We start from the raw sequence: 17,530 nt of genomic DNA, 5'->3' as shown, positions 1-17,530 counted from the left end.
GAGAAACTGGAACAAAAGTTTAGCAACCTGTATACGTCCTATGTACATGGGAGAGACACAGGCAAATGGAGTCATTTCCTGAAATGGCTGAAGCCATCACCTTAAATACCATCTTTAGCTAAAGACGGGGAGACGTAGGGGGAGAGGGGTGAGTTATGGGAGGTGACCAGGAAAAGTACAGTCAAGGAGGGTAGAGTTGTGATACGGGTTTAAGTCCCTGCCTTCTCCATTGATAAGAGTTTGTCAAGATTTAGAGTCATCCTCCTTTTTTAGAAATGTAAATGTTCCTTCCAAAAGGTGTAGCTTCTTGATTTTCAGAACTTCTCTTGTGACTGCAGCTTTTTAACAATAACCAGCTTAAAACGATCAATATGCCAAAGAGTCATATCTTGGGTGGCGAGATTTGCTCCCCTTCACCACCATAACCCATGTGAAGTCCACTTTTGTAGACCTTCTATGCTTTTATGGACATAAACTGTATCTGCAAAATATGTATAAAGTATTGTGGCAATTTCTATGTGCAAGCAGGTTCGCAAAAATGATACCATACTATGGGTAACATTCTTCAACCTGATAATTTCACATGGTACTCTTAGAGAGACTTCCACGTTAGAGCACATTAGACCTCCAACCTTTTTCTGCCCGCTACAAATTTTTTCATAGTGTGGGGAATCCCATCATTTTAGCAAATCCTCTGTTGTTTGGACAGTGAGGTTGTTTGCAAATCTTACACCATGATGGATAATCCTGCAGTGAACATCCTGCAAGAACGCTTTGTCGGCACATGCAAGTGTTTCTTTTTTTTTTTTTTAAGTTTATTTATTTATTTTGAGAGAGAGAGAGAGAGCGTGCACGTGAGAGAGGGAGAGAGAGAATCCCAAGCAGGCTTCATACTTTTAGCGTGCAGCCTGACACAGGGCTCCATCCCACAAACTGTGAGATTATGACCTGAGCCAAAATCAAGAATCAGACACTTAATCAAGTGAGCCACCCAGACGCCCCCTCCCATGCAAATATTTCTTGACAGTGGATGCCAAATGGGTACATATTTTTTTTATTTATTTATTTATTTATTTATTTATTTATTTATAATATGAAGTTTATTGTCAAATTTCTGCTCATCCCAACAGGTACCCTCCTCACTACCCATCACCCACCCTCCACTCCCTCCCACCCCCCATCAACCCTCATTTCTCAGGTTTTAAGAGTCTCTTATGTTGTGGCTCCCTCCCTCTCTAACCTTTTTTTTTTCCTTCCCCTCCCCCACAGTCTTCTGTTAAGTTTCTCAGGATCCACATAAGAGTGAAAACACATGGTATCTGTCTTTCTCTGCCTGACTTATTTCACTTAGCATCACACTCTCCAGTTCCATCCACGTTGCTACAAAAGGCCAGATTTCATTCTTTCTCATTGCCACGTAGTATTCCATTGTGTGTATAAACCACAGGTTCTTTATCCATTCATCGGCTGATGGACATTTAGGCTCTTTCCATAATTTGGCTCTTGTTGAAAGTGCTGCTATCAACATTGGGGTCCAAGTGCCCCTATGCATCAGCACTCCTGTATCCCTTGGGTAAATTCCTAGTAGTGCTGTTGCTGGGTCATAGGGTAGATCTAACTAGTTGCTGCTCCAAAGTCCTCCAATGTGGCGAACACCAATTCTGCGTCTCAGCTGTGTATGAGCCAGCCCGGTGTCGCACATCCTTACCAACCTTTGCCATCGTCCTCCTCTATCCCTATGTTGTCTTCATCTCTGAACCGCCTATGACAGTGTGGCTGCCATATAGTGGGGGGCTGAAATAACGTTTGGTCACGTTCCCTTTAACCGGAACATCTTTTGCCACTGAGGACCCTCTCCTTCGCGTTGCTTACACCTACCTACTCACTCCTTAGGCGCCTGCACTGGAACCTTTCCTGAACCCCGGGCTAGATGAAGTTGTTCTCTTATGTATTCATAATGCTGTCTCTCAATGCACTTGTGACGGTTCGCTATTTTTTTAATCTGCTGTCACTCTTACTGACCCCCGACCTGGTGGACACTAGAGAATGCCTTTCCTCACCTCTGTTTCCTCATCACCCAGCCCAGAGCCCCACATGTAATCGGCATTTAATAAGAGCTTTTAAAATAAAGGCCATTGTCATGCAGCCACATTCACGATTGAATGAAAGCCCGTGAAAATAAACAGCATATCAGCAGAAGGAAAAATTAAGCTGTCAGTCTGCTGAACGGCAAAGATTTCTTTTCTTTATTTCAGGTCTTTTAATGTGACGAGGGAGAGTCAAAGAAAAGCAAAAACACAACATGGTTCTGGAAATGCTTTCCTTTTTAATTTGGAAAGTGACTGGTGCATCAGTCTCTGACGATTGCTGGAGAAGGGGGGTCTCTGCCCATCGCTGTCCCCCGAGTGACCGTCTCCTGCCCTTCTCCCCTGCCCCCCCCTTAGGGACCACAGTGATGCGGATGACAGCCTTTGATGCCGATGACCCGGCCACAGATAATGCCCTTCTGCGGTACAATATCCGTCAGCAGACGCCTGACAAGCCGTCTCCAAACATGTTCTACATCGATCCTGAAAAAGGGGACATCGTCACCGTCGTGTCACCTGCGTTGCTGGACCGAGAGGTGAGCTGAAAGGCACACATCTTTTTTCGTGAGAAGCAAACGCGGCTCTCACAGGGGCGATGGCGTACGGCTTCAGGCAAAGGCACTTTACGTGGGGAGGTGGAAATGAGGTGCTTACACGTGGTTGATTGAGGGGGGGCATCCATAAAGGGAAATGAGATACCATATGAACCAAAACCACACACTCTAAGAGGCCACACACATCCTTGGAATTATTTGTATTCCTTCCACCCGATGCCTCAGTTTCCTCCTGAAGCACTTACTCATGAGTCCTCATAATGGGACTCTATCCTTACCCACCTTCCAGAGGAAGCGGATGGGACAGAGGAGGGAAGGGCAGGCAGGGAGGTAGGAGAGGGACAGAGAGGAGGGAGGTGGCTTTGCCCGAGATCACAGAGTCAGGTGGCTTGGACTTCTCTTCTTTCCCAAACCCTCTGTCACTGTGTCCCCCCGGAACCTGTCTCTCCTGCTTCACCCTTAGGCTGTCGCTGGGAACCGTCACCCATCACGTAGGTCACATGTCACACACAGGCGACCCAGGGAACTCGGCCAGTCCACCCACTTGCTCTTTGGTTTTACCTAGGCTGCTTTCAGGTTTTCACGTTAGTGGCCGTGTCAGAATATTTAGATTTCATATTTATTTTTCAAAATTTCCAACTTCCAGCCTTCCTGAAAATCACAAATTCTGGAAGTTTCCACACGTGGACAGTCGGTTACATCAGACGTGGCAGTCAGATGGAGCTGGTGGTCTCAGTCCGTGTATGTGGGGTGTGGGCTCCTGCCCAGCTCACGCCCCCCCACATGTGCCCCCTGGTCCTGGCCCCCCCGCCTGAGTCACATGTCCCTCTGTAGCTCCCCACAGGCTCCCCTTAGTAAGAGAGACTCCTGGCCCGTCAAACACAGCATATTCAGCCAACTTAGGGACTCCCCTCTGTCCCCCACCGCCTCCACCCGCCCCAGATCTCCCATCCTGGAATTCTTTGTTGCCAACATGGCGTCATCCCACAGACCTTCCACAAGCAGCATCTGCCCCACGGAAACTGCTGGGTTTTCGGAATGGGCTCTGTGCATTTCCTTGGGTCAGAAATGCCTTCTCTCCTTTCTGCTTTTCCACACTGTAGCTTCTGCCCAGAATCTGGGTTCGAGCCACTGTCTTCAAGTCAGTTAAGCATCCAACTTCGGCTCAGGTCGTGATCTCACGTTTGTGGGTTCCAGCCCCTCGAAGGGCTTTGCAGTGGCTGCATGGAGCCTGCTTGGGATTCTGTGGCTCCCTCTCTTTCTCTCCCTCCCCCACTCACACTCTGTGCGTGTCTCTCTCTCTGTCTCTCCCTCCCTCTCAAAAATAAATAAACATTAAAAAACAATTAAAAAAAAAAAAGAATATCCCCCTCCTGGGGTGCCTGGGCGGCCTCAGTCACTGAAGCATATGACTCTTGATTTCAGCTCAGGTCATGATCTCACAGTTCATGGGTTCGAGCCCCATGTCAGGCTGTGCACTGATAGCTTGGAGCCTGCTTGGAATTCTCTCTCTCTCTCTTTCCCTCTCTCTCTGCCCCTCCCCTATTCGCTCACTCTCTACATACATACATACATACATACATACATACATACATAACCTAACTAACAAACTTAAAAAAAAAGAATACCCCTTCCTCTGGGTCTAGAGTACTGCCCAACACAGTAGCCACTAGTCCTGTGCAGTTATTTAAATTTCCATTTGCATTCATTGAAATGAAAATGTGAAAATGCATCAGCCGGGACAGGTATGGAATCTTGTCACCGTCACAGAAAGTTCCGGTGGCCTCGACTGTAAACTTAACAGAGAGCAGATGCTGCGATCGTCTGCGTGTCTTAACCCCACTGCTCCAAGCACAGTTGGAGCACTGCTAACAATCTTCATTATACATCTTTTGCGGTACAGGCAAGAATGTGTTGGAAAGGAAGATTTTGCCCTTCGGAGGTGGGAATCAGTAGCTAGGAAGAGAACTCACTGGAAGGGAGGGAGAGGATGAGATCTTCATTGAAACTGTGGCTGTCACTTGGAAAATGTAATCGTTACTAGTGAAAAGTAGGAAAACGGTGGAGGGCAAGGAACTTACGGAGTCCTTCTCCTTCGCCCTGTCTCCCTTCCCTTTCCAGCCCTCCATGTTTTTATGACTGCTCGATTCGTTATCTTCCTCAGAGGCAAGAAATGACTTTCCACCTCTGTCTATTCCCTGCCCAGCATGCATGTGCACGTGCATGTGGACACACACACACACACACACACACACACATGCACCAGCTTTCCCATAACCCCTAATTCTCCCAAAGACACTTGCAGATTTTTGCAAGGCACAGATGCAATGCAGTGATTTCCGCAGCTCAGCGTCTGTTTTTACTGACAGAAAACGTGTTGTAAGTCTCTATTTATAAACCAAAGTGATAATATAGTGGATTCTTCCATTTTTAAGGTTTATCGGGGGGCCAGATGTGTTTTAAGCTCATGATCTCTTCATTCGGGTTTTTGTCAACTTGCAATAAATACGCAATTATGGGAGGTGAATGAAGCGTTTCTAGCCACGATGCATAAACAGCTCCCCCCGCCCCCGAAAGATAGACACAGTTTAACTGAAATTGGAAAATCAATGAAAATGAATGAGGAGTGTCACTTCTCTGTGAGGGTTTCCAGAGTTCACTGCTGACCCAGGCAACATCAGTGCAATCTGAAGGAAAGAAACGTCCCCGAATGTAGGCAAGCCTTGACTATTCACTGTTGCTGCGGTAAGCTTCTCCCAGGCAAGTTTGCTGAAAGGGTAAAACGTGACTCCGCGTTGCTCGTCTTTAAAGGGACAGGACTTGCACGTGGCACTTGTAAGCTCACTGTGCCTTTCCTGGATCACGTGCCTACGACGGGCCCCTCCAGCAGGGTTGGAGAATTGTTTGTCATTATTTCTGGACAACTTCTGAGTAGGCGTCCTGTCTCGGCTGTGGTTTTAAAGTCTACTGCTGGACCATCCGAGCAGAACATTTAAAACGTGTATGCACTGGGGCACTGGGGTGGCTCAGTCAGTTAAGCGTCCGACTCTTGATTTGGGCCCAGGTCGTGATCTCCCAGTTCCCAAGTTCGAGCCCCTCATCGGGCTTTGCACAGATCCTGCTTGGGATTCTTCCTCTCTCCCTGCCTTTCTCCCGCTTGTGTTCTCCCTGTCTCTCAAAATAAAACATAGAAACTTTTTTAAAAAAATTAAAAAATATGGGGTGCCTGGGTGGCTGAGTTGGTTAAGCCTCTGACTTTGCCTCAAGTCATGATCTCGTGGTCCGTGAGTTCGAGCCCCGCGTCCGGTCTGTGCCGACAGCTCAGAGCCTGGAGCCTGTTTCAGATTCTGTGTCTCCCTCTCTCTCCGACCCTCCCCCGTTCATGCTCTGTCTCTCTCTGTCTCAAAAATAAATAAACAGTAAAACAATTAAAAAATAGAACATTTATGCACTATTCATTTTTAAGAAAATATTCCACTGGGACCCCTGCAATACAGTGAATGTAAACAAATGGGTCGGGGACTTCGAAAGCTGGGGCCCCTGAGACGATACAAATGGTTTGGTCCTGTTTAGGCCCCACCTGCTTGGGCTTAGAGGATCTAGAAGCCCGCTGGCTCTGGCCTCATGAGCTCAGCTGATACAATGTAAATTTTCCCTTTGCTTTTCCATTTAGTACCTTTCCTTTACTGTGTACGGACCCAAGGAGGACCCTGGCAGGTGACGCAAGACTCCGGGGAGGCAGCGGGCACTGTTTTCTTTGAACCTGCCTTTCCCATATTTACTTTGTCCTGAAGCATGTCGATGAGGACAGCCGAGGACGCCGATAAATTATCTTTAATGCCACCATCTCGGTCACTGCCTTTCCTTCCCACCACTGCTCCTCAGGATGTCTCCAGTGGGGCCAGCTGAGGCAGGTGCCCTCGCTGATCTGCCCCCATCCATACTCTGAGCAGGGAAGGGATTGTGCCCATCTTCTTCCCTGGCACATTCCCAGTCCTTAGCACAGGACGGATGCCCAACAAATATTTACTGAGCAGTAAAGGGAAGGAAGGGCAGGAGGGAAGGGAAGCAGGCTCAGAGTGAGTAGCATCTCTCTGTGTGCAGGCTGCTGTGTGGCAGGGCCCTTGCCTTTCATTTCCCGCTGCATGTGGGGCCGTGTGGCCTCTGGACCCACAGTGTATGCACAGGTCTGGGAGTGAGACCACCTGTCGCTCGCTGGCTTTGGGTCAGGTGAAAATGCTAGAAGGAAGCTCACCTGCTGTCTCCATCTTCTGAGGCCCCATAACTGACCCCCCCCTTTTCCTCCTAACCGTGACAGGCAGCTGACTTGGCTTCCCATTCGGGGGGCCACCACTGCTGAATAGATGCCATTGGGCTTGGTGGGTTTGTTCCACTTGGTCCCCAAATGGTGACAAGTAGAGTCAACTGTGACAGAGTTTCTCAAAGTTTTCGAGGAGCCTTAGAAATCTCAGTGCTCCAGGGTCACCTGGGCAGCTCAGTCAGTTGAGTGTCCGACTCCTGATTTCGGCTCAGGTCATGGGATCGAGCCCCAGGTCTGGCTCTGTGCTGATGCCCACTTAAAACTCTTTCTCTTTCCCTTTGCCCCTCTCCCCGACTCGCTTTCTCTAAAGCAAATAAAATAACTTAAAAAAAATTTTTTTTTTAAAGAAAGAAATCACAGTGCTTCAGCAGAAGCCGAGAGCCATAAAATCAGAGTCTCAGGCGGTAGAACAGTCATCGGTAGTTTAAAAGAATAATCCCAGGTGATCCAAATGTGCGACAAGTTGAGGAGTCCCTGCCTTTGGAGACCATGTTTCAGTGTGGTTGCTGACCCCGTAATGTAAACTGAGCATGTTTGTTTCCCTGGATGGCTGTAATAATGTACCACAAGCCAGGTGGCTTAAAACGACACACATTTCTTCTCTCACAGCTCTGGAGGCCAGAAGTCTCAAACCAGCATGTTGGTGGGGCCAGGCTCCCTTTGAAGTCTCCAGGGGAGGATCCTCTCTTGCCTCTTCCAGCTTCTGGTGGTTCCCAGCCATCTTTAGTGTTCCTGGACTTGTAGACACACCCTTCCAACCTCAACCTTTGTCTTACATGCCCCCCTTCTGACTGTGTGCTTTCTCATGGTCTTGCCTCTGTGCATACGTGGGTCTTCTTATAAGACACCAGTCACGTTGGATTAGGACCTCCCTAAATGACCTCATCTTTACTTGGTTGTATTTGCAAAGACCCTCCTTCCAAATAAGGCCATGTTCACAGGTACGAGGGGTTAGGACTTAAACGTATCTTTTTAGGGGACATAATTCAATCCATAATGGTGAGTTAATTGGCCTCTCCTTGCCTTAGTTATTCATCAGTGGAGTGGGAATAATAGCACCTGTGCTAAATGAGTTGGTGAGGATCAAATGTGCTAAAACACATAAAGCGCGTTGTCTATTCTCAATACAAGCTGCCGTAACTATCGTTATTCATTGTCGTAGTAAATTGTAAACGTGGGTAGTGAGTTCCCCGTTGAGGGATGTCTTCAGACAGACTGCCCTTGGTAGGATGTCATACAAGGGATTCAGTTCATCAGTAAAGGTTAGATCCTTGATGTGTTTTCTGCCCTTGAGTTGTAGTTATTGAAAACATTTATTGAATATCTTCAACGTGCCTTGCAGGATGCTGCCCGGGAGACTCACTCTCCTACCTGGCCAGCTGTGGGACCTTGGGCAAATCATTGACCCTCTCTGGGCCTATTTCCTCATCAGGAATGACTGTGATCATGACCTCTGCATACCACCTCTCTCACGGCTTCAAGATGTGCATCCCTTCCTCTAGTCTTGCAAACAGCGAACACAGTTATTACATGTGTCACACCTCCTGTGGCTGCCCATCACCCAGGCTCCAGTTCCCTCAGCTCCTGCCGACACCTTGACTATTGTTTCTACCCACATGTTGCCAATACAAAAAGACTCTTTCCCAATTGTGCAGGCCAGATTCGCTGTGTTCTGGGAGTCAGGCCTCTTCACCTTTCCTGACGCTGGGCCGGGTTCTGTGGCCATCCCTTAGATTCACAGCTGGATTGTGAGAGCAGGTGCCGTGACCACTTACTGCCCTTCTGTTTTCATAAGCTCAGCGTTAATAGACATCAAATTTTACTTGGAACACTTGGTGCATTTTCCAGTGCAAGGTCCTCTGATTGCTTTTTCTGAAACCATATGGGAATATAAACTACCTGAAGAAGGAGATCTTGGATCTTTGTCCCCTCTCTGTATTCTCACTGCCAGATTTAAGAGCCAGATAAATAATAGGCACGCAGCAAAGATTTGTTGGATGGATGGGTTGATGGATGGATGGCCTGTGTTCCTTCAGTCTGTATGTATGAGTAAATAGTTTACAGATGATCTTAGAAGTTCCTGCAAGATCTACCGCCCTAGCATGGGTACACAAACAGAGGAAATGATTTTGTTTTAGTTGAGAGCCTAGTCTCGCCCTTGTGTAGTCATCCAGTAATCGAATCTACTCACTTCCGCCTACCTTGTGTCAGGACTGCACTAGGCTCTAAGAAATACCTTGGCCAGGGGGATGGGCGTGAGGATCTGTGTCTCTTGCTTAAATGTTTGGGGAAACATTTAGAGAAAATAAGAGCCATATATCCTACTAAACGAAATTGGGTTCATCTGGGGCACTGTTTTATTCTTTTCCATAACCACACTCAGCGCCTCGTTCTGACAGCTCTGTCTATGTTTTTAAACTATGTTTGGCTGCGCTACAAAATAAAATCAGATAAAGGTCCCTAACGTTTGATAAATGGTTTATTTAGTTGATCATCTGGGCTGGGAGACCGAAATTCATCAGCTGAAATCTGCCAACTTTTCCGAACACGGCCACAATTTGAAACCACTCAGAGTAGCTAATGGTCAGTTTGGGGACTCTGTTTGTCTTTTTGGTTCCTTCCTTCTCCTCCTCCTCCTCTTTTTTCTTTTTTTTTTTTTTAATGTTTTATTTATTTTTGAGATAGAGACAGAGCATGAGCAGGGGAGGGGCAGAGAGAGAGAGGGAGACACAGAATCCGAAGCAGGCTCCGAGCTGTCAGCACAGAGCCAGATGAGGGGCTCAAAGTCACAAACCGCGAAATCACGACCTGAGCCGAAGTCAGACACTTAACCGACGGAGTCACCCAGGCGCCCCTCTTTTTTTCTTTTTTTTTTAACAAATAGAGACATTTTCCTAAAGAGGCCCTTGAAATTCGATCTTAACACTTGCATTGTGAGAGTATCATTAAGTCTTTTTAAGGGGTTTGAGCACTTTTCTATCTTTATTTGAATTCACCTTCGACTTAATATGTATTGTCCTCTAGATAATCTAAGGGAACTGGTAGCCTACCCGTAAGAATGTACATCCAGTAAGAGATATTAGGCCTGTGAATGTAATTTATTTTCTATTTTCAGCTGGTAAAGGACTTTCTGAAACTTTGTAATGCCCCCAATTTTTAGGCCAAATGGGAAAACAGAGAATTTCCTTCCTTCTTTCCATGGCAAGTGTCACATAAGACTTATTTTTAGATTTATGTGCGTGTTTTTGCTATGAGAGACTCAGGAGTCCTTGATTATGTCAGGGAAAACTGACGAAGGTTAGAGGGAGCATCGTATGGAAAATGGTCAATGACATTGGACATGTGGCTGCGCATCTCAGGAGAACTCAGATGTGTTGGGTCCAGGTGATCCAAGTCAAAATATTGTCACGTAGGCCGCATCTCCAGAAACATAGTAAAGAAATCTGTGAAAATGATGCTATCGTGTCAAGCTGGCCGAAAATAAAGGAATAATCCTAAGGGGTAGCATTTTTTTCCTTGCCCTGAATGAAAGAAAAAAATAGCCATCACACTCTCAGTAAAATAAATGTTTTCAGCCGGCTCTGATCTCATGCTAATACTTTTCTCATTATCATCATGTTTAAAACATTGGCAGTAATTATACACAATTCAATCACACTGTCAAGAATATTCTCTTTCTTTATTTCGGTGGGCGGGACCAGAATTATTCAGATAGCAGCATTCCTCCCCATTTCTGTGAGCTATTTACTCATAAATATTTTTGTTGGGATAATTTTCTCCAGTTTTTTTTTTTCTTATCACTTGCCGCTGAGAAAATGGGGAAGGGGGGTAGATGTAAATAAATTCTTATTATTTTTAAAATAACACATTATCCTTGCAAATGAAACACAGATGGTGAACCACCCTATGTGAATCACACTTGCTCTGTTGTGTCAGCAAATAAAGTGGAATGGGATGTTGACGAGGCATGATGCTAACTGAGCCCTGGGGTCTGAGATTCAGTCGCGAGAGCCGGCCGGCGTCCTGCTGATGGCATTGGGTTTGGAGACGGGGAGTCGGCGCCCTCCCTGGTGAACTTCTGCACTGCCCGCTCTGGATCAATTCTAGCAGGAGACTGTGGTGAGTCTCCACTGTGTTGGTGCCCCTAACCGTTTCCCCCATCCTCCGAGGTTGGCCCATCCAGCCATGAGAGCAAGGGCGGTCTCTAGTCACCTGGCTGAAACCTGGTCTGAGTCATGGGTCAAGGGCACGGGAGCTGGCTTCAGACTCTCTGGATTCGTAGACTACTCATACCTCTTACCAGCTGTGAGAAGCTGGCAGGTCCGTTAGCCTCTCCAAACCTTGGTTCTTGATCTGCTACTCATGAGGATGATCATAGTTTCACCTCACAGGCTTATCAGGAAGATGAAGTTAGAGGGGCGCCTGGGTGTCTCAGTCGGTTAAGATCCAACTCGATCTCAGCTCACGTCTTGGTTCATGAGTTCGAACCCCATGCCTGGCTTTGTGCTGACAGTGCAAGGCCTGCTTGGGAGTCTCTCTCTCTCTCCCCCTCTCTCTGCCCCTTCCCCTCTCGCACTTTCTCTCTCTCTCTCTCTCTCTCTCTCTCTCTCTCTCTCTCTCTCTCACACACACACACACACACACACACACAGTAAATAAATAAACTTTTAAAAAAAAGGAAGATTAAGATATGTCAAGCACTTAGCACCCTGTAAATGTCAGTGGATATTAGTTATTTTCATGGTGGACAATGAGATTGAAGAAGCATGGAGGTGGGATTTTCTTCCTCTGGCAGGGAGTCCACCTACTTTCCGGCCACACGGCAGAGAATCTGGCAGCCTTATAAAGTTCCGTGAAACACCGAGGTAATCCACCTCCCGAAATCCAGACATGAATGTCGACGCATGTGTATGGAGCACCCATCAGAGTGTCTTGCTGAATCCGTGATGGACTGCCGACGCGGAGATCAAGCTGCCTGGTGATAAAGTAAAGCAGACCTACCAGCAGCACACGCACAGGGAGATGTGCTGTTTGAACTGAGCCTCAACGCACGGATGGAAAGCCGCAGCCAACGAGCTGAGGGAAGGGCATCCCGGGGATGGGAACAGCAGGGGCAAAGGCTTGACCCGTTCATACATGACTTGAAGAGAGGCAGGGAGCTGAGGGTGTCCTAGGGAGATACCGGACGAGGGCAGGGAGTTGGCACAAGATTGTAGAGGGCTTCGAATGTCATCCTAAGGATTATGGATGTGTCCTCACGTAAATGCAATGCCACCAACTGTATTTAAACATTAAACACTGCTCTGTTAAACGTGGTGACCTCGGAGCTGTAACTCGGAGGGAAAGCTGGTGAGCGGGAGGGGAGACCATCAGTAAAGCAGACGCATTTTGGAGGCAGCTCAAGAATGCTTGGTAAATGATGAGTAGCTGATTCATGGGTTTCTAGCCTTCTCAAGGGGAGAGACAAGGAGCTACCACTTGAACCTAAATTCCTCAGGTTGTTAATAAATGAATAAACACCAGCCTACTTCGTATCTCTGTTCTTGTGTGTCTTAGAGCATTAGGCAATCAGTAGCTGCTCAGCACATATTGAATCAAGAGACACTTAGGTTTGTCATTAAGACAGATTCATCTTTTTGTGTTTGACGAATGTGTAATTCTCTAAGCTTTATCTTCTTCTCTGTGTCTCTTTTTTTTTTATATGGTAAAAATAACTTAAAATGCAGGGTGATGATGAGTTTAGAGTGTGTCTGTTTTTCCATCATTTTAAATCTCTCCATCTTACTTTATGTGAAGTACCCTAAAAGCTGAAGAACTTTTTCTTTTTTGGGAAAAGTTCTTTTAGAGAATGTAGATTTCTCCTTATCAGCCAAGAACTATGATTAGCACAGAAAGGCACGTTTTACTTCACTGACACATTTTCCAGTTACTGTACTCAAATCACATCGCTCTCCATCCCATCCCTGTTCACAGTCCCAGTTGGAGAGATACACCCCAGTTTTGGAAGAATGTCGAGTTAGGGGCGCCTGCATGGCTGAGTCAGTTGAGTGGCCAACTCTTGATGTCAGCTCAGGTCATGATCCCGGGGCTGTGGAATTGAGCCCCGCTTTGGGGCTGGAGCCCACTGGAGCTGGAGCCCGCTGAGGATTCTCTCTCTCTCTCTCTCTCTCCCCCCCCTGCTTGCACGCACATTCTCTCTGCTCTCTCTTTCTCCCAAATTGAAAGGAAGGAAGGGAGGGAGGGACCCAGGAAGAAGGGAAAGTTGTCTCGTTCTATTGTGGCTTTGAACTGGTGGAGAAAACAGGAGGCGCTTTGCTCTTGCCATATTGAGACCTGTCGTTTAAGGGAAAAGGCGTCGATGGAAAGTCTTTGGAAAGCAGCTCGTTCAAACCTGCTCTTACTGTGCCTGGCCCCTAGTCGGGACCTGAGTGGTTAGGGTCGCTATGTTCTGCTTCCGCCGCAAAGCATTTCCAGGGAAGGTGAGCGGGAGGCTTGGATTAAGGCAAGCTAGCGATAGAGCGTTTCAAGACACGATGGTGTCTCAAAAGGCCTGGGACCCACATTTCTTTCACTTGTGTTTTCAGGGAGACCTCTCATTTGCTGCACGTTTGCCATAGGATAAAAGCTTGTTGATAGCATAATTCAGAGTTCTGAAGGCATGGCCAGCTTTACTGGCTCTGTGGCATTAGGGTGTCACATTCAACAATGAAGGAGCTTCAAACTATAGGAACACCTGCCAAGTTAGAGGTTGGAAACGTTCTCTTGAAGGGCCGGATGGTAAATACTGTAGGTTTGGGGGACCAAGAGGTAAGACTGAGAATATATGTAAGTACATCTATACCCATGTAAAATATAATCATTGAAAAATATAAAAAGCATTTTTTGCTCACAAGCCACCGAAAAACAGACAGCTGGCTGACTTGGGCCCACGGGCCATCGTTGGCCAGCCCTGAGCTATTACACTGCCCGTGAAAATGGTCCAATTAGTAGTAACTTCAGCTACTGGTTGTTGAGTGTATTCGTGCGTATGTATCCGAGGTCCACTCTCAAAATACCAAATCACACTTACTCATCCGGGAGTGGGATCCTAGGGACAGGAACTAGGTCATGAGTGATGGGTCTGATTTCATTTTTCTTGGCACAGCAGTCCCATTTCCCCGTGATTAAGAAACAGATCATTTCAGACACTTGTTAATTAATTCCAAACTGAAAATTTGGTTACGATAATTACAACAACTAGTTCAATGCAAAAATAGCAAAACAAGGGGCTCCTGGGCGGCTCAGTCGGCTAAGCGTCGGACTCTCGGTGTCAGTTCAGGTCACAATCTCACTGCGCATGAGACTGAGCCCCGCGTCGGGCCCTGCTTGGGATTTTCTCTCAATTCCTCTTGCTCTGCCCCTCCCTTTCTCTTTCTCTTTCTCTCTTTCTCTCTTTCTCAAAATAAGTAAATAAACTTAAAAGATAATGGTAAAGCAAAGTGCTGTCTAGACACAGACTAAACACTGGCTGAAACCACTTCCAATGACCGTCTTTGTCATTTCAGAGCCCCAAGAGTAGGGAAGAGCACTATGGAAAGGAGCCAGAAGCGAGTGGGGTGGTGAGACCTTCTGAGACAGGGGGCCCTTCTTTGAACTGAGTGGGTACAGAGTTGGGGACAGCTGATGTCACTGAGATGTGAGCCTATATCAGCCTCTCCCTAAAGCTCATACATTCCCCGCCCCCCCCCCCCCGCCACTAGATGAATCAATATTATTGATTATTTGGATGGTACCTTCACAGAGGAAATAGATTTTGAAATTCTTTTCAACACAGGAAAGCAAACCACAGTGAAGTTTTGAAGTAACTTTTCTTTTGATTGGGCTATGGGTCTTTGAGGCCCAGCAGGGGGCCTTCTGGTTCTGAGCTCAGGTGGCTCCTAGAAATTCGGTAGAAAGTGGCTCTGAGAAAAGGCTGTTTCCTGCCCTAGTGTGGACATACAAATCAGTCCAATTCATTTGGTGGCTGTTTTGGAAATAAGAATCAGATGGATTTTAAAAATGCCTCTGGGGGCCCCTGGGGGACTCAGTCAGTTAAGCATTCTGACCCTTGATTTCAACTGAGGTCATGATGTCGTGGTTTGTGAGTTTGAGCCCTGCATCAGGCTCTGTACTGGGGGCACAGAGCCTGCTCAGAATTCTCTCTCTCTCTCTCTCTCTCTCTCTCTGTCCCTCCACCATTTGCACTCTCTCTCTCTCTCAAAATAAATAAATAAGCACTTTTTCAAAATGTCCCTATATGGGGCGCTTGGAGGCTCAGTCAGTTGAGCATCCGATTTCAGCTCAGGTCATGTTCTCACAGTTTGCGAGTTCGAGCCCCGCGTTGGGCTCTGTGCTGACAGCTCAGAGCCTGGAGCCTGCTTCGGATTCTGTGTCTCCTTTGCTCTCTTCCCCTCCCCCTCTCACACCCTGTGTCTCTCTCAAAAATAAATAAACAAAAAAAAATTATAAAAAATGCCCCTATATTCTTTGACACAGCAATTCACATAATCAAATATGTGTACACGCATTCACCCATGGAAGTTTCACTGGATCTTTATATAAAGAACCAAGCTAAGTGTCAAACCACTGGATCTGTTCAATAAATTGTGCCATATTCCTACTCTGAGATTCCACTAAATCATGTAAAATGATGTGGCACAAGAATATATAATGATATGGAAAGATGTTCACCGTGTATTAACAAGCAGTTTGCAAAACACCACCTAAGCTGTGATTCTTTTTGTTGTTTTTATTCTTTGTTTTTGTTTATATATGTACATCGCCTTATTCTGCTCAGGCTGTTGTAACAAAATACCATTGATTGGCAGAGGCTTAAACAATAGAAATTCATTTCTCATAGGTCTGGAGACTGATGGCTCCCTTCTCACTGCGTCTTCCCATGCAGGAAAGGAAGCTCCCATAGCCTTCTTATAAGGATATTGGCCACATCATGAGTGTCCCACATTCCTGTCCTCATCCTCATCTAATTATCTTCCAAAGGCCCCACTTCCCAAGAGCACCCTGTTGGCGGTTAGGGCTCCCATATATGCATTTTAGAGGGACAGAAATAGTAACATAGGTCATCATGGTCTATGACGTGAAAGGGTTTGTGTGAATGTGTTTGGACTCGTCCTTTTAGGATCTGAATTTTCTGAGAGTGCAGTGTCTGAGGTGACAGCCTCATATCTAGGCAGCCTGAGTTCAAATCTGAGCCCCGTGTCACTCCAGCTCTGTGATGCTGGGAACGTTGGTAGCTTGAACAATTGGTAACCATAATTATGATTGCCATGTCATCAAATATTCTTCCACATCAAGGTTCACGCTTCCCAGAGGGCCCCATTGTAGGAAAGTAGCACAATACAGAGAGCAAAACCCTTTTGGTTTGATGTGTGCCTCAGTTTCTTCCTCTGTAAAATAGGAACCATAATGTGCCTCCCTCAAAGGGTTGTTGTAAGAATTAAAGGAATCAATACAAGCACAGGTGTGGGGGAGCTTTTGGGTTTTTCCGTATTTTCTAATTTGGGTGCAGTGGCCACGTACTGTCTCAGTAATGAAAATACAGTTCTGGTCTTCATCTTGAAAAGCAGTTACATCTTGGATCCTGAGGACAAGGGGATTCTGGGTTAGGATGCCACAGTGTGATGCATCAATGGTCAGCAGGACTGTCACCTTCAACTTGAGACTGGTTTCTACCTGAGCCAGTTTTTAAGGAATTTTGTTTATTTTTGTTTAATTTTGTTAACACTTACTCATTTTTGAGAGACACAGCACAAGCAGGGGCGGGGCAGAGAGAAAGAGAGAGACCCAGAATCCAAGGCAGGCTCCAGGCTCCGAGCTGTCAGCACAGAGCCCGATGCGGGGCTCGCACTCACGATCTGTGAGATCATGACCTGAGCCGAAGTCGGACTCTTAACTGACCGAGCCACCCAGGCACCCCATGTTTATTTTTGTTAACGTTTATTTATTTAGTGAGAAGGAGTGTGTGTGTGTGTGTGTGTGTGTGTGTGCACGCACGTGCCTGTGTGGGGATGAGGGCAGAGGGAGAAAGAGAGAGAATCCCGAGCAGGGTCCACACTCAGCATGGAGCCCGACGTGGGGCTTGATCTTCTGACCTGGGATCATGACCTGAGCCGAGATCAAGAGTTGGACGCTCAGCTGCCCGGACCACCCAGGCGCCCCCTACGTGAGCCAGTTTAATCAGTGACAAAGCAGTGGGGGTCACACTAGGCACCGCAGCCTCTGCTGATAATTGCTGTGATCACAAGAAACACATTTCAGACGTCAGGAAGGCATGTTCTTAAGGTAAATGTTGTCAACACTTCCGCACTTGAAACAACAAACATTTCCATTTCCTTAAGCGACACGGCCACGGCGGTGGCCAGAACACGCGCTGATCAGCCGCTCACTTCTCCCGTCACCAGTTCCCGCCGGCAGCTTGCCGGACCTATCATGGTGCGCGCTTCTGTGTTTCCAAGACAGCCGTGGGAAGTGAGTGTTTTGTGACCTTTGCAAAGAACAGCTGTAGAAAGGGCCATTACGATTCAACGAAC

At 46.8% G+C, this 17,530-nt stretch overlaps 1 protein-coding gene across 4 annotated transcripts in view; it reads left to right on the top strand.

The window, feature by feature from the left end:
• CDH13 (cadherin 13) overlaps window positions 1-17,530 on the top strand; it is a 1,034,896-nt gene that overhangs the window by 783,190 nt on the left and 234,176 nt on the right. For all 4 annotated transcript variants that reach the window (XM_047836387.1, XM_047836388.1, XM_047836389.1 and 1 more), the window contains one exon: window positions 2,445-2,623. In XM_047836387.1, the coding sequence (XP_047692343.1) occupies window positions 2,445-2,623 (179 nt within the window). The remainder of the gene's footprint in view (window positions 1-2,444; window positions 2,624-17,530) is intronic.

Source organism: Prionailurus viverrinus, chromosome E2 (assembly GCF_022837055.1).
Source record: "Prionailurus viverrinus isolate Anna chromosome E2, UM_Priviv_1.0, whole genome shotgun sequence".
In the NCBI taxonomy this organism is placed as follows: Eukaryota; Metazoa; Chordata; class Mammalia; order Carnivora; family Felidae; genus Prionailurus; species Prionailurus viverrinus.
This window is presented reverse-complemented; position numbering and strand designations above follow the sequence as displayed.